General features: G+C 39.2%; 1 protein-coding gene across 2 annotated transcripts in view; it reads right to left on the minus strand.

Annotated features, from left to right (window-relative positions):
* Nucleotides 1-6,125: 6,125 nt before the first annotated feature.
* The window catches only part of FBXO34 (F-box protein 34), a 140,646-nt gene continuing 128,651 nt past the window's right edge, over nucleotides 6,126-18,120 (minus strand). For both annotated transcript variants that reach the window (XM_069208534.1, XM_069208535.1), the window contains exon 3: nucleotides 6,126-13,411. In XM_069208534.1, coding sequence (XP_069064635.1) covers nucleotides 11,290-13,411 — 2,122 coding nt within the window. In that variant the 3' untranslated portion in view covers nucleotides 6,126-11,289. The remainder of the gene's footprint in view (nucleotides 13,412-18,120) is intronic.

An 18,120-nucleotide genomic window follows, 5' to 3' on the forward strand; every position in this document is an offset into this window, starting at 1 on the left:
ACTTCTGACCGGGGTCAGAGTTCAGACACAGGCTGCACTTACTGGAGGAGCTACACTTGGGCAGAGCAGTTCACTGACCTGGTCAGTGTGGTTGCCATCTGATGCACCAACTGGAATATATGCAGCTAAGCAAAGAGACTCCCTTGGTGTTCAAAGCACTGCTTCCTCAGACACCACTCAGTTGGCGGGCGGCACCAACAAGGTCATGAGGCACACCAGGATCAAGACCAGAGTCCAGACTTAAACCAGAAATCTGAATCATCGCCCGAATATCCACCATTCTCTGAGGTAGAGGAAAGGCGTTCATTAGGTTGTGTTGATAAATGGCCAAATAAAAGACAGCATATTGTGAAAGAAAGGGGGTTGGGGTCCAGTGTGGAGGATAGGAAGAAAAGAGTGCATCACTGGTGTTCTCAGCTGGATGATCCTGCAATCTGTCATGACTGCTTTCCATTTAGTCATAAAATGAGATCCTCCTCTCCACCAGAAGATGGTAATATGGGGGAGGGAGGAGTCAGAGGGGTTTGTGTGGCAGTAGAGTCCAAAGAAGACAGTGGCGACCTGATCCAATGCTGTTGTGAACACCCCTAGATCCACTCCACTCTCAAAAGGAGAGGTACAACTGTTGCAGTGTTTGCTGGGACTGCACTTGAGTAAATACAGAACCTCTGATATTTTTTGGGGGAAGATGTCATGCAGTGGATGCCAGGCCTGAGCACAAGCTTCAGCATCGCTGTTCTTGAAATGGTCAGAGGAATAGTTTCCCTTCTCTCCTAATAGTGACCCCTCTGTCAGAGGGCAAGTCCACAAGTGTACCTTGGGCTTCCCTCATGTCAGTGGAATGCATCCAAGTGTATTGTCTTAGCATGACAACCACACTTCCATAAATCAGGCACTGGGGGGTACACACAAGAAAAGCCACATTTCAGGATTTGACTCATCAATGCTATAACTTACCTGGTCATAAAATATTTTACTTGCTTCTTTATTTGCTTTTGCAGGTTGAATAATGTGAGTTTTGAAAGCTTACATAGCCTATGGACAGGGTAGTCCAAAACGCAGGTGGCAGTAGCTGAGCGTAGACCAAGCTGCTGGATGGAAAAACTTTGTGACCAAAAAAAGTTTTTGGGACTCTGTCCAGAGGGGCTGTAAGAGAGGCATTGGCTTCTGTTTTGAGGACATCTGATCCACCAGACACTCCATTCACAGGCATGAGGAGAAAAAGTGCATGTTTCCCTGAGCTAACCTGTGGTGTCTGGTGACCTGCTAATGGACTCCTGGGCCCTAAACAGATTACTTCTGGGAAGAAAATAAAGTGCTGAGGAAAGCATTTTATTAGTTTTAATAGCAGTGGCACATAAAAACCAAACACTGCAATCCCACGCAGGGGACTTCCAGGAGTCACTCAGAACAATCCTAATTTGCAATTACTCCCTTTTCCCAAGCCTCAGACTTGATCCCCCCCTTTTAGTCCATAATATGCCCACTCCAATCACATCTGTTTTATCCTGTAGATTTGTCAAGCATATAAAAAGACTAACACACAAGAACCTCTTCCTCCAGGATGAGGACTTCCCCTTGCAACGACACCCCTTTTTTTTGTGGGAAGATCTCCAAGGAGAACATTCCCTGGAAGGTCACTTAACTTTGGTTGAGGAAGACCTGTTGATGGGCTCCCTTTGAGCCTTAGCCAAAAAATAACTCTTTGATGGTCTTCAGATGCATGGAGGCACAAACGTCAAAGGATATGGCATTGTAGTTAAGACTCTACATACAGTTGTTGGGAGGATCCACAAGGGACATCTTGCAGCACAAACTGCAAGTTGACTTTTGAATTGGTTGCTGCCAAAAGCTGAATTTCACCAGTGAGACACCAAGAGAGAGCTGTGGACTGCACAGACAACAAGAACAGACGCTGGTGTGTTGGCTGGTGCCCAAAGTTCTCAACCTAGCTCCAACACAGGAGTCAGTGCTTGGAATAAAAGGTTTTCAGGATCAGTCTGAAGCCTGGAATGAGCATTTTTAAAGTGAGGAATCTGCAGGAAGATGTATCCATAGAATTTCAACTTTCCTTTTGCTCTGACAATTGTAAACGAAACTGGTTCACAACAATTTCAAGAACGCTAAGATGAGCAAATAAGTATAAGCGGTACACTTGGTCAGTAATTATTGCAAATGGCTTTACCCTCATAAATATGTAGCACGCTGTCTTTTGATTCCTCTCCAGCATCCCTTTGCCAGTGTACCTACAGCAGTGCATTCAATGCAGCTCAAATTAATTTGTGCTCCCAAACGTCCTCCTTCTGAGAGGCTTCTTGCACCCAGAGACAAGTACAGAAATGCTATACTGTACGCAATCTAGAACTAACAAAATAAAACCAGCTCCTTGGTAACTATGGAAAGCACTGTGGAGGCTAAAACGACTCCACTGTGTGGTTTGTTTAGTTGTGTGAATGCCTAGTTGTAGTACAGTGGAGAAGGAAGAAATTAATTGCCACTGCCAGCTGTCAGAAGAAATATTACTCTAGGGACACCTTCCACAGGGCATAATTGTGTATTGGTTACAGCACAAACAGCTCAATAGAATTGCTTCTCTTTGGAGTTTCTACCCAAAAGTCCAATTTATTAAGTTTTGATCTCCTTCATCAATAGTCAAAAACAAAGGAGTGCCTTACCTAGGGATTTTCTTTGGTTCCCACAAGGTTCAATGTAGTTGAGCTTAGCTGAAACAAGAATAAGTTCCAAAACTGGATAGATTAGTACTGTGAATATAGGCCATAAGAACATAGTCTTTCATAGTGCAATATTTGAAAAAAAGAATAAAAAAAAAAAACTAATGGCATTTTAGATTGAGGGGCTCCCAAATAAACAGCTAGTGTCACCACAGTATCATAAAAGTATCCTATATAGAATTTGTCATTTGCTGTGCAGGCATGTGGAATTCCTATAGCCTGACATCAAGGACACATTGTTTGGAGTCCAGAACAACAGGTTTTCATGTTTATTTTGTCCTTGGGACAAGTAGGTCTAGCCCCTACAGCACAAACCTGTTGCCTGCAGTTTACAGTACCACATTATGGATCAGGAAATAGCATTGTCTGCGATTAGGGCATTATGTATCTACATATTAATTAATGCTGTTCAAACTTGTATTTGTGTTTCATTAATGAAAAGCCCTTACTATCAGGGTGCACACTAAGAAGATGTAAGCTTGGACTGCTGACAGTGGTTCCAGTAGAAAGATGTGTGTACATATTTGCAAAGTGTAACCATATGAGGCTATGAACAATGGTCACAGCATGCTCTCTGGTTTGATGCAAATATTTGTAGAAGCCTGAAAGCAAGATTGGAGATTCTTTGCTTTAAAAAAAAAAAAAAAAAAAAAGTTTACAAAAAAAAAAATGTTGCTAGGAAAAACGTTTAGCTAAACTACTGTGAAATGTAGGTTTTTTTAAGCATCATTCGGTAAAATGTGTTGATACATGCTAATATTTCCAAAAAATAATCGTAATGGAAAAATCTGTGTAACCAGTTCCAACAAGATTATGGGAAACATGGAAATAAACAAGCATTGATAAAGCCAATAGGTCAGACATTGGTGGCCAGCCTTTTGTTTTTGCCAAGGAGCGTCTTGTTTTGATATGGTTTTTGTAAAACTTTATTGATTTGGGAGCTGCCAGGCCCTCACGATCATAAACATTGGCAAAAGGTAAAAATATGTTTGGTCTCAAAAAGCACACCTTACCACAGTAGTTCAGGGCACTTAAAACTACTTTGTGTGTCCTTAGGGTCCTTGTGAAAGAGTAGAATGCTGTCACCCACAGTGAAGACAGTCAACAAATGGAGAGAGAGAAGTTTTATACAAACAAAAAGTCTTGGATAACCAATTCTTAATTAAAATCACAAAACTGCACACATAGTAAACACCCTTGCATTAGTGTAGGTTTACAACTTTCATGAATTCACAAGAATTTAGTAGGTCAGGGAATCGTACTCCTAGAAAATATTTCTTAACTGCATTTTCGCACAAGCAAATATGCATGTGCAGATATGCTTATGTGAAAATCTCTTAAACGTTTACAAGTTCTCTTTCCCTTCAACCATTTTTTATCCCCAATCCTGGAAAAAGTTTTATTTCTGCCCTTTGTCGTAAGTAAATTTCTAACCTTTCTCTTTTTGGGAAAATATTACAGAAGAGCAGGTGAAACCTCCTAAAACATGCAAGTTAGTGGGTTTGCGCAGACTTAAATGGGCATTCCCATCCTAGAACTATTGCTTAGCCCCCTCTCCCACTGCAGGATGTTGATCTGCTGAAAGGTGCCAAAATTAGAGATTTGCTACTAGTATTACCACCAAAGGGACAAGTGGATTTTTTTTTTTTTTTATACAGGACAAGATGATTTATGAAGCAACCTGTCCCATGGACAAGTACATATTTTATAAAATTCCACACCTCTGAGTACCACATTATGGATTAGGGAAAAGCAATGTCTGCAGTTAAGGCAATATTTGTGTCAATATGTTAATGCTGTTCGAACTTGTATATGTGGTTCATTAATGCAAAGCCTTTCTTATGAGGGTGAGGGTTCCAAGTAAACGTTAAAAGTTTGGACTGCACTACTGACAATGGTTCAAGTATAAAAATATGTATACACAATTACAAAACTTAATATACGGCTAAGTAGAACACTCTCCCATTAGATACAAATATTTGCAGAAGCTTGAAACCAAGTTTTCAGAATAAAATGTACACAAAAAACAATTTAACTAGGGGAAAAAAAAAAATAGTTTTTGCTAAACTTCTGTGAAATTTTAGGTACAATTCTTTGAAGCATCATTTAGTAAAATGTGCCTATGCAAGCCAGGTAGTATTTACAAAACAATACCCATAATGGAAAAAAAAAAAAAACGGTGTCAACAATATTATGGGAAACCTGAAACTAAACAAGCATTGGCAAAGCCAATGGGTCTGCCATTGGTAGTCAACCTTTTGGTTTTGTCACCATGGGTCTGGTTTTGACATGGTTTTTGTATAAATGTATTGTTGTGGGAGCTGCCAGGTCCTCACCGATATATTGTTGCAACATATAAAAAAAATGAAAATGTTTTGGTCTCAAAAGCACACATTGCCACAGTAAAGGAACTAAACAAAACTACTTTGTGTGTGGATATAGTCCTTGTGAACGAGCAGAATGCTGTCACTCGTAGTGAAGCCAGCCGATAGAGAGAATTTTAAGGAAAAGAAAATCACTCTTTAAGTCGGACCTAATTAGGGGCTCAATTCTTAAAGAAAGTCACAAAAGTGCACCCATGGTACATATTTTTGCATTAGTGCACATTGACTGCTTTCATGAAGTCACAAGAATTTACACAGGTAGGCCAGGACATCAGAAACCTAGAAAGTATTTGTGATCTGCATTTAGCAGCAGCAAATCGCTCAAGCAAAAGTCTGTTGAGCTTTTACAAGTTCACGCAGGCTCTGGAAAAATATTGGGGAAAAGGCGGTAGGGGGAGGGGGATAGTATAGCTCTTGGTTGAAAAATAGGAGCATGGGACTAGAGTGACGGTGGATGATGTTGCCTCCATGAGGAAGGACAGATTGGTGGTCAGTAGGAGAGCCTTGACTATGGTACCCTAAGGAGCTCAAGGAACTCCAAAGATTGTATAGATGCCAGGAGCGTGAATGGAAATTAGACCGTGATTTGGAAAGGTGCTAAACTCAAGGCGCTGCTTGGGGATTACAAACAGGCTATTAGGAAAGCTTAAACTGATTTGTTTACTCTTAAGATTAAGGAAGCAGTTAATGAACCTAAAGAACTCTTTAAGGTGGTATGTTCTCTTGCCTCTCCTGATTTACAAAATTCCCAAGCCTTTTGTGATAAGGAAACAGACTTTTTTTTTTATTTAAAACAAAGTTTTACAAATCCGTATTAATTTTGTTCAGCATCCTCCGGATCTTGTTAATGAGCTGAAACGTTCGGACAAAGATGAAACTATTTGTTTTTAATTAATCCACCACTCAGCCGCAAATTAATCACAGCAGCACTAATGTGACGATCTTTTTCGTTCTAATATATAGTCTGTAGAAAAAAATATTTAGAAACCAAGAAAATAGAATTATCAAGTAAAATTATTCATTTATTGATTTTATTTGTATACCCTGATGAAGGAACATTCAAAAATAAATAGCATGGACCGCAATAACATGTTAAGTGTAAACTGGACTGCAAACTTTAAACATAATTTAATACACTGATACACGTTGCCGCTATTCATATCCAAACCTTAAGGGCAAACATCTGCTAACAAATCATCAACATGGACAGTGAGTAAAAGGCTTGCATAAAAAGGAACAATTCTTTATGTTAATCAACTGGAACCCAATGAAGGACCAAAGTGTGCAGATTATACAAGAAACATACACTGCTGGATGTATACCTATCTACATTAAAAGCAAAAGGTAGTTTAGACATTTTTAATCAAACATTTTAAAGATAGCTTCTACATTAAGGCACTCTGGACTAGACGACACTCCACGCACGTTTTTCCACATTAGTAACAAGCAGTTTTTAAAGTGTAAGAAACATGTTTTCAAAATAAATTGCATAACAAGATAAAAACAAACTTTAACAAGAAAATAATCAATTCGCTTTCCAGCACATTAACAAAAAGTGTAGATTGTCGACCAATAATACGAGCATTAACTCACTGAGTACCATACTCCTCAGCGAGTAAAGTGTAAGAATGTGATTCATTATTAAAAAAAAAGACAGGCAATAAAACAAAAAAGTTCCTTTGAAGATTTAAAAAGAAAAGTTGCAATGTGTGCTTTGGGGAAGAAAATTACGTTTGGCTGTACCAATATGCTGAGTAGATAAGACAATAAAAAACAAAAAACTATCCACAAATGCTGCTGTGAGCTCTCTAAGCTTTCAGGAGAGATGGGCTTGTTTAGGGTGTGGGCTCCACATAGACTGAAGTGCATAAGAGTCACCAAATGTCTTCACATGACTGGCATTCCCACGAAAGCTCAGCTTGCAGAAAACATTCTAATCATACTTGGGGATATATGGAAAGCTAAAAAGCTGGGTTTTGTGCAACAGTTTATTATCAAAAAGTTTGTAGAAGCATATGTACTGTGACTAGGGGAAATATTAGCTGGTTTAAGATAGTCGAATTAGAAAAGCCAGGTCTGTGTTTCATCTTCAGGGTCACAACAAAATTTATCAATACAAAGGGAACCTCAGATTGATGGACAAAAAAAATGGCAGTGATAGTGTGGCAACAGTGTGATAAAGATGAAACACCAATCGAAAAGCATTATTTTGAGGTAATCTTTCATGGATGCAGTCTTCCTCACCGGTTTACCATAATGTCAAAAGCGATGCCTTATTCAAAACCCTGATCTCTGTAACAACTGTATCCCAAGTCCTAGTCTGACATTTCAGCACAGAATACCATTTAAGCAGAATGTAGAATCATAGCCTGTTAGCAACCAGGTACCCTCTTTAATTTGGAAACAACCACCAGAAAATAAATCATTAGTAAGTATGTCTCCCCCCTCCCCCCCCCCCCCCCACAAAAAAAACCTGGAAATCTCAATCTACAAGACATACCCACAGACCAGTTTGGCAGAGCCAACATTGTCAGCTTAAAAGTGGAAAAACAAAGTACTTTGTTGTTGGACCCTCTAAAGAGAGGAGGGTAATTTCATAATATGGTTATTATATTAGTAACTCTTGAGGAGAAAGGAAAAATCTGTTCTCCATACAACTTGTTCCTAGTGAATAGTAGGAGATGAAGTAAGCCTCTAAGAATGCAAATGAAAACAGACTCCTCCGTTAGTCACCAAGATGTAGTCAGCCCAGTGCTGCTAACCATGGGGATTCTGAAACAGTTAACAGCTATACCGAGCAACACTGATTTATGGATGGAGCTCTTCTCCCATTTGTCAAAAATAGTTTTCTTCAATGACAAGAAGAAAGTATTCTATCCATAGGTGAGGAATGTCAGTCACTTCAGTTTAAAGTTTTAAAGGGTTACAGACTACTCAACCTTTAACTGCAAAACACTAACAACGAGATAAATGGAACTAAGCAATGCAAAATTATCAACAAACGCACCTAAGCAGGGATGCACACAAGAGAACAACCCTTCATTTCAGTTTTACAGGATTTGAGAAAGATTACGTCAGGAGAACAGTCCAAACCAAAATCCACTGAACTCTATAGGTGGATTATTAATTAAATTAACACACCCCACTTGCGCAAGCCATCCAGTATGCAGGAAAGAGCACCTTAAAATAGGTCTGTGACTAATACTTAAAATGCACTGGCAAATCCCACATTCCAATTTCTTCTGAAAAGCAGAACAACTCTACCTCCATTTCGGATAATGCATGTGCATCATGTTTTTCAGAAACAGTTCTTGATAATAAGCACAAGTTCAAGAAAGCAAGTCATACTGACTAGTGTGCCATTAGTTACCGCTAAAATGCATGGCATTAGACTGCTCACCAGTCAGAAAGAGTTCATGGCTGCCACGAGTCTGAATCAACAACTGCACTAGAACATTTGAAGTCTGTTCATTTGCTTCAGGTTTTTTCTTTTTTTTTATGGCTGAAATGCTTAGCCACCAACATAGGGTGAAAGCCCATAGGTACCATGGTGGGCAAACTGTGTGGATTTTGGAGTAACATTTCAGATTTAAAAAATAACAAGGTCCAGGAAACCACTTAAATCTTTGAAATAATAATATTTCCAAAATCGTTTTTCACACTTTCCACGAAATAAGCAAAAGTTCTAACGGATGGTCTGCGTTCTAAAACTACAAGGCATTTTCAATTTTCACATCTATGCAACGTCTATCAAATAAGTCTTTCTGTTCACTTCTACAAGAGGAATTACTTTCTTGAAGAAAAAACTATTCGGAAGAAGGGTTAAATATTTTGGGTTGCAGAAGCTATTAATGAATCAGTTTGGCAGGAACCTATAATTCCTCGGCCTAATATAAACTGTTGATGTTGATCTTCAGGACTGCAAAAGACCTGGGTACAATGCAAAGTGCAGATTTCAACTGCTTAGCAGCAAAGAGGGCTTTTTCAAGGCCAGAATTAGTCTCAACTTACCTTAAATGAATTCGTAGACATGAGCAGCATTAATTAATACAATTACATTTGAGAACTGTTCAAGGTTTTTTTCTCTTTTGCTCTAATCATTGCAATGGGCCCGGCTACTAACTTTGCAATATTAAACTCAACCATTCTAATTCTGTGTCATTCATCAAATGGGATTACTGTAGAGGCCTCAGTTTAAATTCTTTAAAAATATATATTCAATGGAAACCAGATCCAAGACAAGCCAGTCAAAAACCTCTACTACAACCAAAAGTATTGTTGCATTTGTGGCAGAAAATACATTTCTAGGTCATGGACTTAGTGCTAATGATCTGTAGCACTCACAATGTTAGCATGTCTGGAAGGCCCTGTACCATTTTTCTCCTAATGACAGAAAACAAAGGCTTCAATTTCTGAGAAAGAAAGCTTCCAAAATGTAGGCTAGTACTAAAGCGTTATCATGCACAATTTCAGCAACCCTGAGGTGGATATATAGGTGGCAGTATAACATTCCGAATTCCAGTATTAGTGGTCTTATGGTGAGTGACTACAGATAGGATTTGAATAAACTTCCATGGAATATACCCAAGCCAGTAGTATGTTTTATGGTCCATTCAGTTTAGGCTCCTTCGGCTGAGGTTCAAATGTGAGGACTGTTAGATGTCCAGGGTTGCGTTAAATGAAATATGAATAAAGTTGAGAAAAGGAACAGTCTACTGTAAAAGTGAGTTTTTCAATATCTTAACAAGCACAGACAACTACAAGTGCTTGGGAACCACACACAACAACACTATTGAGAAGAGAAACTTGTGGTTGAAGTTACAGGTCTATTAAGATTTCTACTTAGTTTTTTTTTTTTTTTTTTTTTAAAGATTGCTACTTACAAAGACAAGAGCAGTCAGGTAATTGGAAAATGTGGCGAGGAGCACAATAGAAGCCATCATTTAAAGTTTGGTTCAGAACCACAGTAAGTAAGGACTTAGACATCTGAGCACACAAAGCAGTATTGGCCACATTAACACCTGGTGTGAACAATCTGTTTAGGTACATGGACTATAATATACCCTAAACTGTCAGTTCAGAGTAAAAATAACGCAAATCGCCTACTTACCATTCAATATACCAAGCAGTTACCGCAGACATCCTCGACAGATACCAAGAAAAACTTACTGAATGACCAAACCAGACAGTTGTTGGAGACCTCCTGGAGACATGACTTGGACACGCAATTCCATGAAGAAAAAACTATTATAGAACAGTCCCATACAATATTGTAACCCAAGTAGCAACCTCAAGTATCGAAGGAGCAGAGGAGAAGTATGGGTTAATGCGTACCTACGCATCATGGAGAACTACCACTAACAGACATCAATCAGTGAAAGCCCATGCCTGCCTCAGTGGCAAAAATGCAACAACAAATAGAAGTGTAGCGTTTCCAAAGTCCTTTTTGGTACTAGCAAAAACGCAAAAATAATAGTACATTCACAAGTGCCAGGAAAAAGGCATCCATGAAGCCAGACTACATATTTACCTTAGTATAGCAAAATAGCTTAAATCGATTAGACTTTTTTTTGCCAACACTGCAATGGCTTAAAAACATCATGTTTAGCTCCAGCTATGTGCATATTCTCCCCCCACCCCCATTGACAAAAATGAACATATCAAAATGTCAGCAAAGAAAGAACTTAAGTATTACACTTTACATGAAGAAGCAAGCATTTAAGAGGCACATTTTATTGAAAGAAAATAAGTCAGGCATGAAGGAACCCCTGCATGCTTTGAAATTATACAAAAACCTGCCTTGAGTTTTACCTCAGACTTTTTGATACCCTTTGCTCTGACACTTTCCAGTTCAGCCAACATGTCATGATTTATTTAACTCCGTAAGAGTTTCTTTGCAGAAACATTTATATATATATTAATTATACAGAATGTACAGGCTTTGAAACAAGACATGTAAAAACACATTAACAGCTGCAACGCCATTTTAGCCACGTTGCAACAATTAGTCATGTATAAGAGAAGCATCGATTGTGTTTCAATTCCAAGTTAAAGGCTCTAGTCTCTTGTATTACAACCATCAGAACACTTGATATATATATACACACACGCACAAAGTAAACAGCACAAGGAAATTAATTGTACTTCTCCTATTTACATACATGTTAGTAGCACTACCAGTCCACTCTCTCAAATTCCATTCTTTTCTTATACATGTGTCGGTTAAAGCTATGACAAGCAGGGACCCAGCGATTGTCATGAAGTCCAACTTTACAGCCAGGGCTGTCTTTATGAGACCTATGGCAGCACATCCAGTATCCAGGCCCATATGGCAGAGACTGACAGTAGGGCTTAGGGTGCCACCAGCACAGAGAAACATCCCCTCTCACATACTTCTTTTTGCACTGTTTGCAAGGATCGTCTTTGTAGCGTAGATCACAAACCCACAGAGAATCTACAGGCCTTATGTCATAGTATTCAATTATAAACTTAAAATAGTGACAAGTGCATTTAAGAGCTGCCAGAGTTTTAGTTGGAAGAAACCTAAATATATTTACCATAATGTGATGCGGCAAAAACACCATATATTGTTGAGGTTCAAGAAGTTGCTGAATTCTATACCTGATTTTCCAGAAATCGAGAGAAACCTGCCTTTTAAGGCTGGTGTTTATTGCAGTAGACTCACTACCAACATAAGCGATGGAAACGGTGTCCAGAGATATAATAGGTTTGTTCTTACAGTCTTTATCTTCAGAAGCAGATTTCATCCGGTTTGTGCACTGTACATTTTCTTCAGCATTTTCACATAATTCTGAATTGACATTATGACTTTGATCATCACGATACTGAAAAAATAAAGTTCCTGGAAGGGGGTCCTTAGAAAAAGTGAAATTGAAAGTCTTTTCTTGTGCATATACCTTCTGAGCTACAGAAACACATACCCGCGCATTAGTTACTGTTACTGAGTCCCCGGCAAATGTTTCAGAACAGGTTACTGCTTCCTCAGATGAAAAGTTATTGTTCTCACGCTTACTCGGACTGCACTTTGGTGCTAACACAACAGCCCTTGAACAAAGAGGGAGGATCTTTTCTACAGCACTGGCATGTATTTCTAGGGCCGAACTTACAGTTTTCAATGATGTTCCCTTTTCAAGCTCTAAAGCAGGCGAGCTGAAATTTTTCCTTTCTGGCAGCAGATTCATTACACAAGGCACAGAGGATTCCTCATCCCCAGAAAGCCGATTTGCACTTGTGCCTGAATGATGTTGGTGCATAAAACTGCCATTTTCTGTCTTGGAGTCGCTCGTTTTTGACTGCTCTTTTTCAGCACCATCAGAATTTGAAGCACTGGCGAGTAGCATCCTCCCAACATGTCTACGGAAACTGTTATTTCTGGACAGACTTCCTGAATTGCGTTCACTCTGGTGTTTCAAACACTCGGACTCAAGTTTAGCAACCATGTCCAGAACACAGATTGCTTCACTCTCCTGCTCGCCGCTTTCAAAACTTCCTTTCGAGAAGGGCATCTCACACGGGCCAATTGCTTTGAAATGCTCAGAAACAGAAAGCACATTTTTGGATTGTACTGCTAATCTTGCCGCACTGGAAGAGTTGGTGCACTTTTTTGTTGCATCCGAAATTAAAGCACTTGCTCGCTGTTCAAGGAAAGCTACCATATTTATTACAGACGATCCGTCCGAAAATATTGCATTGCTGCCTTCGACAAGATGTACAGAGCAATGGTTTATGCCGCATGCAAAAGGCTCAAACTGGTGACACTTGTTTGGTCCCTTTGCTTTTTCTACATTGGTTTTTGCTTTAAGTTCCATTGATTTTTTTCTTCGTTTTGCAGCTCTTCCATTTATTTCCCACGTGGTTCTGTACAAAAATCCCATGTGCTTCATTGTGCAAGTCCGATTGTTGCTACACTGGTGTGATGCAAAAAACGCAATCTTTTCTTTTGTATTTCCAGGTTTAATGACTGCTCGTATATCCAGCGTCCCTTCCCCTTCTTCCCCATGGTGAGTTGCCAAAGGAGAAGCATACACCTTTCCTTTACCATCGAGACTATTTGGTGGGCTTTTTCCATCAGCAATGCACAGACAGGTGGATTCCAAAGGTCTATGGTATGAAGCATTGACAGGTGGCGCGTGAAAGCTCTGGTTTGTAGGCGTGTATTTTTCTTCTTTTGCAGCAATTCGGTGGTTGACCTGGTCTCTTGTATTTAGACTGGATTCTAATGATGGATCTTTCTTTGATAACTTGTGATATGGCTTGAGATGCATGACAGAAGTCCTACAAAAAAAAAACAAATAGAAATTAATACATTTTTCATTCTCTCAGCTAGAAATGATGCCTTGTGATACTTTAAATGTTTAGTCTTTTTTAAATATAAGTAGTCAAAGTTTGTATTGCCATTATTCCTCCACAGATTAGCACTCCGCGTACTTCATGTACGAACCCAAAACATTTTACAAATCAACCACATTACAAGATACACACAGAAAAATTCCCATTTCACTCCAAACACATTGGCGCATTCACTAAATTGATCGTTGCAGAGGACCAAACGGTTAAGAATTAGAAATAAAATGCATTTCATTAAATTACTTGGCATTGCAGCTAGAGATAACTCAGATTGCACAAGAAATCCACCAGTTTGCGTGCATAAGTACATTGCATACCAATTTCAAACTTTCAAATTGACACTTTAATGTCAACTGACAAAAACTGGGTCTTCCCAAAGGTTTCCCGAGCTCAGGAGAAGACAACCTTTATATAAAACAAATTCATGTTAAAGAACGTGCAATTCCTGCAATATGGTGCATACTAAAATAGGCAGCCGTTGAAAGAGTTCATTTTCTTGCAACTGAGGACTCTGGAGGCCGCTTTTGTGGCTGGTCAGTCGGAAAACAATCGAGAGCGTCGTTTTCCGTGTATTTCAACATTCATTCTCTCAATACGCGTTCTTCCTCTGGTTCATGAGAATGCGCTCAGCGACAGCGAACTGCTCCAATAGTATGCTGGGCTATGAATGACAAATTGGACTGATGGGGGCATGTCAGAGTCCTTCAGCAGAAAAACTGCTCTTCTAGATTAGCGGGACTTGTCTCACCAACCAGATAGAGCTTTTGTGGATTTACGAAAAAAGTAGGGGGCTTGCAGATCGCCCATTACTTACCATTGGCTTAGACGACTCGTTCGCTTGCTTCTTAAATGGTTTACTTAGTTGTTTTTGTCCCTCTCCTGGAACACGTGCACTCTGACATTTTTTGACTGGCTGACTTATCCTTTCACGTCTCGTTTTTAAGTAACTACTTCCCCCCTTTTTTGTTAAGTATTCCACGAGTGTGCATGTTTTCCCAGCTTTTGCCCTCTCGGGCTCCTCCCCAAACCATGCACTCTTGAAATGATTTATCCACGAGCAGCGGTAGTTTTGTGAAGAATTTAATTAGCCAAGAGTTCATATTAAACCGTCCATATAACAAAAAGGGGCACAGAGCTCTAAAGCCCCCAACTGTCACAATGGAACACGGAATACCATGACATCATTGTATTGATGTCATGATAGTCCATGCTCTCAGTACAATACACAGATCACCACATTATTTCCCCCCCCCTTTTTTTTATATAACAAGACTGAAATAAAACAATAACCTACTACAACATTACCGTTAACTGCTATACCACAAATATTGAGTGACACAAAATGTGTGCTGTAATATATACATTATATATATATATATTACTAATACGTGATAAAGTCTTGAAATTTCTTTCGTTTGTGACAAATTCTAGTACTTGTTCTATTTCTATGACAACCACTACCTGGTTTACTTATTCTGCTGAATTGTGTATTCTCAACCTGTTTTCGTGCAGCCGGATCCAACGCTATACGTGAAGTACTCCACCAACTCCCATCTGATAACATCACCGCTATCTTACGTACTTCACGTATCTGTTGAGAATCTTTAAATTTAGACAGACCTTTTCTAACACCGGGTTCTTTACTCTTACCCAATCACCCACCTGCAATTCCTTAATTCTGTTATTTTCGTCTGATCTCCGTAATCCACTCAAATTAGCATTGTGTTCTGCAACTTGCCAGGCCTCCTTCAAGTCACTACCCTCATGTAACAACTTTACCATCCAAAAAGAACATACTTCCGTAGATGCTAATCTCCCTCTCATTTGCTCAAAAGGGGTTTTCCCAGTGGCAACATGAGGTGTAGTGCGATAAAACCAAACTAGCTCCTTTATTGCTTGGTCTACTGATAAGTGATTTCTGTAAGAAGCCTGAATACAGTCTACCAAAACGCGTTTGAATCGCTCTACTATGCCATTACTTTGTGGATGATAAAGTGGTGTTCTTATGTGATTGACACCACATTTACTCAAGAACTGAAGCATCTCTGATGACACAAATTGAACCCCATTGTCAGTTAAGATTTGCTCTGGGAAACCTTCACGACTAAAGATTTTCTTTAAACAATTGATCACAACTTGAGTGGTGGGAAACCTTACCGGTTCAACTTCTACCCATCTGGATAGATGGTCAACTATGACCACAAAATATCTCATGTCAGGAGGCAAAATGTGATAAGGACCAAGAAAATCAAGCCCCAGTCTTTGCCAAGCTCTTGCGGGAGACGGAACAAATGTACTCGTCACACCTTCAGTAATCAACACCTTATCACTGGTGCAACATCTTGTACAGTTTCTGACAAAGTCATCAATTTCTTTATCCATCCCTGGCCACCAAAAATCAGACCTCAATTTTCTTTTAGTAATCGTGGCCCCCAGATGACCAGAATGTGATGCAGTAATTAAATTCCTCCTCAAACATACAGGTGGAACAAGTTTCTTCCCTCGGACTAATTTATCACCTTCAATAGACAGTTCCTCGGATATTTTCCAAAACGGTTGAAGCTCTGAAGGTAAACACTTTTCCTTAGGCCAGCCTACTTTGACCATGCGCATTACTTCACACAACATTTTGTCATTTAACACTTCCTTTGTCCATTCTTCTTCATCTAAAGGCATGTCATTTTCAGTTACGCAAGCAACAAAACATTCTTCGATTTCTGTTTCCCATTCCTGTTCATCACTATCTTCAACGGGTAACTTAGATAAACAATCTGCCCTCCTATTTTTCCCACCAGGAATATATTTAACTGTAAAGGTCAACTCCAGTAACTTGGCAGATAATCTAGCAATTCGTGCAGTTTAACGTTTCATTTTTCTGCCAGATAGTATTTCCACCAGAGGTCTACGATCAGTTTTCAACATGAAGGGTCTACCCCACAGTTACTGTTTACATTTCTCAATACTCCACACACAAGCTATGAGTTATTATTCGATAACAGAATACTTGCGCTCAACCTGTCAATGTTCTTGATGCAAACCCCACTGTATTTTCTCTCCCATCATCAGACAATTGTGAAAGAACAGCCCCAAGACCATACTCTCATGCATCAACGGTTACTACAGTACTCCTTTTTTCTGAAAACGGTTGTAAGGCGGGAAACATCAACAATTTTATGTTTGATCTGTTCAAACATTCTGTTACATTCATCAGACCACATGAATACGGAACTCTTCAATGCTACTCTAAAGCATTCTGTGTTTTTTGCGAATTTTGTTTAGGAATTTAGCATAAAATTCGCACAAACCAAGAAATGACAGAAGCTGGTCTATGGATTTAGGAGCTGGTGCCTCTAATATGCTTTTGACTAAACTTGGTTTAGGTTTAACACCACCCTCTGAGAAGACATGGCCAAGATATTCAATCTCCCTGGCTTTGAAAACACATTTGTCTCCTCTAAATGTCACACCTCTTTTCTAATGTACATAGAACTTCTTCTAAAACTTTATCGTGTGTCAATTCATAACAGGAAAACACCAAAATATCATCTTGAAAAATTACAACATTGGGATTATCAGGAAACATGTCTGACATTAAACTTTGAAAGGCTGCGGCCGCCGAGGCTAAGCCAAAAGGTAATCTGCAGAATTGAATGGTTCCATCAGGAGTAATAAACGCTGTCAAATGTCTTGAATCTGCATCTAAATCCACTTGGTGATAGGCCGACTAAGTCTAGTTTGGTAAACCACCTGGATGAACCAATTTTAGCAATCAAATTATCAATTCTCTGAGGTGGAAAACGGTCTACCCATACTGCCTCGTTTAAGCTTCTCAAATCCACACACATTCCTTAAGCCACCTGTTTTTTTCTTGGCTAAAACTATAGGAGACAACCACAATGTTGCTTCAACTTTTTCGATTACCCCTTGTTTACACATTTCTTTTAACAGACTGGACAATTCAGAACTCGCACTCAAGGGTACATTTCTCAGTTTGCTTGACAGGGACAGCACCATGCTTGAGTTTTATCCTGTGCGCATAATTAGTGATTTTACTGTTCACAAAACAATTTTTAAAATTTCTGTTGCCAATCACATATCTGATTAGAAGCAACATTAATTGGACTTAAACTTTCTTTTTCTATTACTACAGGTTTGTCTCGACCCGGCTTAATAGCAAGATTGAATTCTGCTTGAAGTAGCCCTAGAACATTGATACCTTTCTTGGCAACATAGACTTTACCCCGTAATGTCTTATCCAAAATAGTCAATGATGCCCAGAAATAACCCAGCAAATCAATTTTGCTGCCTTCAAATGCAACTGTGGCTACATCTGGAGGACAGAGAATTTTGGAAGCCCAATTTTCCTTATATTTGTCTTGTGCTATAATGGTTATTCGGGCCCCTGTATCTACTAATAATTTGATTTTTGTCTCCTCAATAATTACATCAATATCCGGTTCATTGACAACCTTGTTGATACTGGCAACATCTTTGACAACTAAGACATACTCATTCATTTGTTCACCCACAACACTTTCAGTGTCATCACTCAACATACAACTAATATTGTTCTTTCTGGCGCTCCTACACACTCTTGCAAAATGTCCTGTTTTGTTACAATTTCTGCACTGTTGATA

The sequence above is a fragment of the Pleurodeles waltl genome, chromosome 9 (genome assembly GCF_031143425.1).
Source record: "Pleurodeles waltl isolate 20211129_DDA chromosome 9, aPleWal1.hap1.20221129, whole genome shotgun sequence".
NCBI classification, from domain to species: domain Eukaryota; kingdom Metazoa; phylum Chordata; class Amphibia; order Caudata; family Salamandridae; genus Pleurodeles; species Pleurodeles waltl.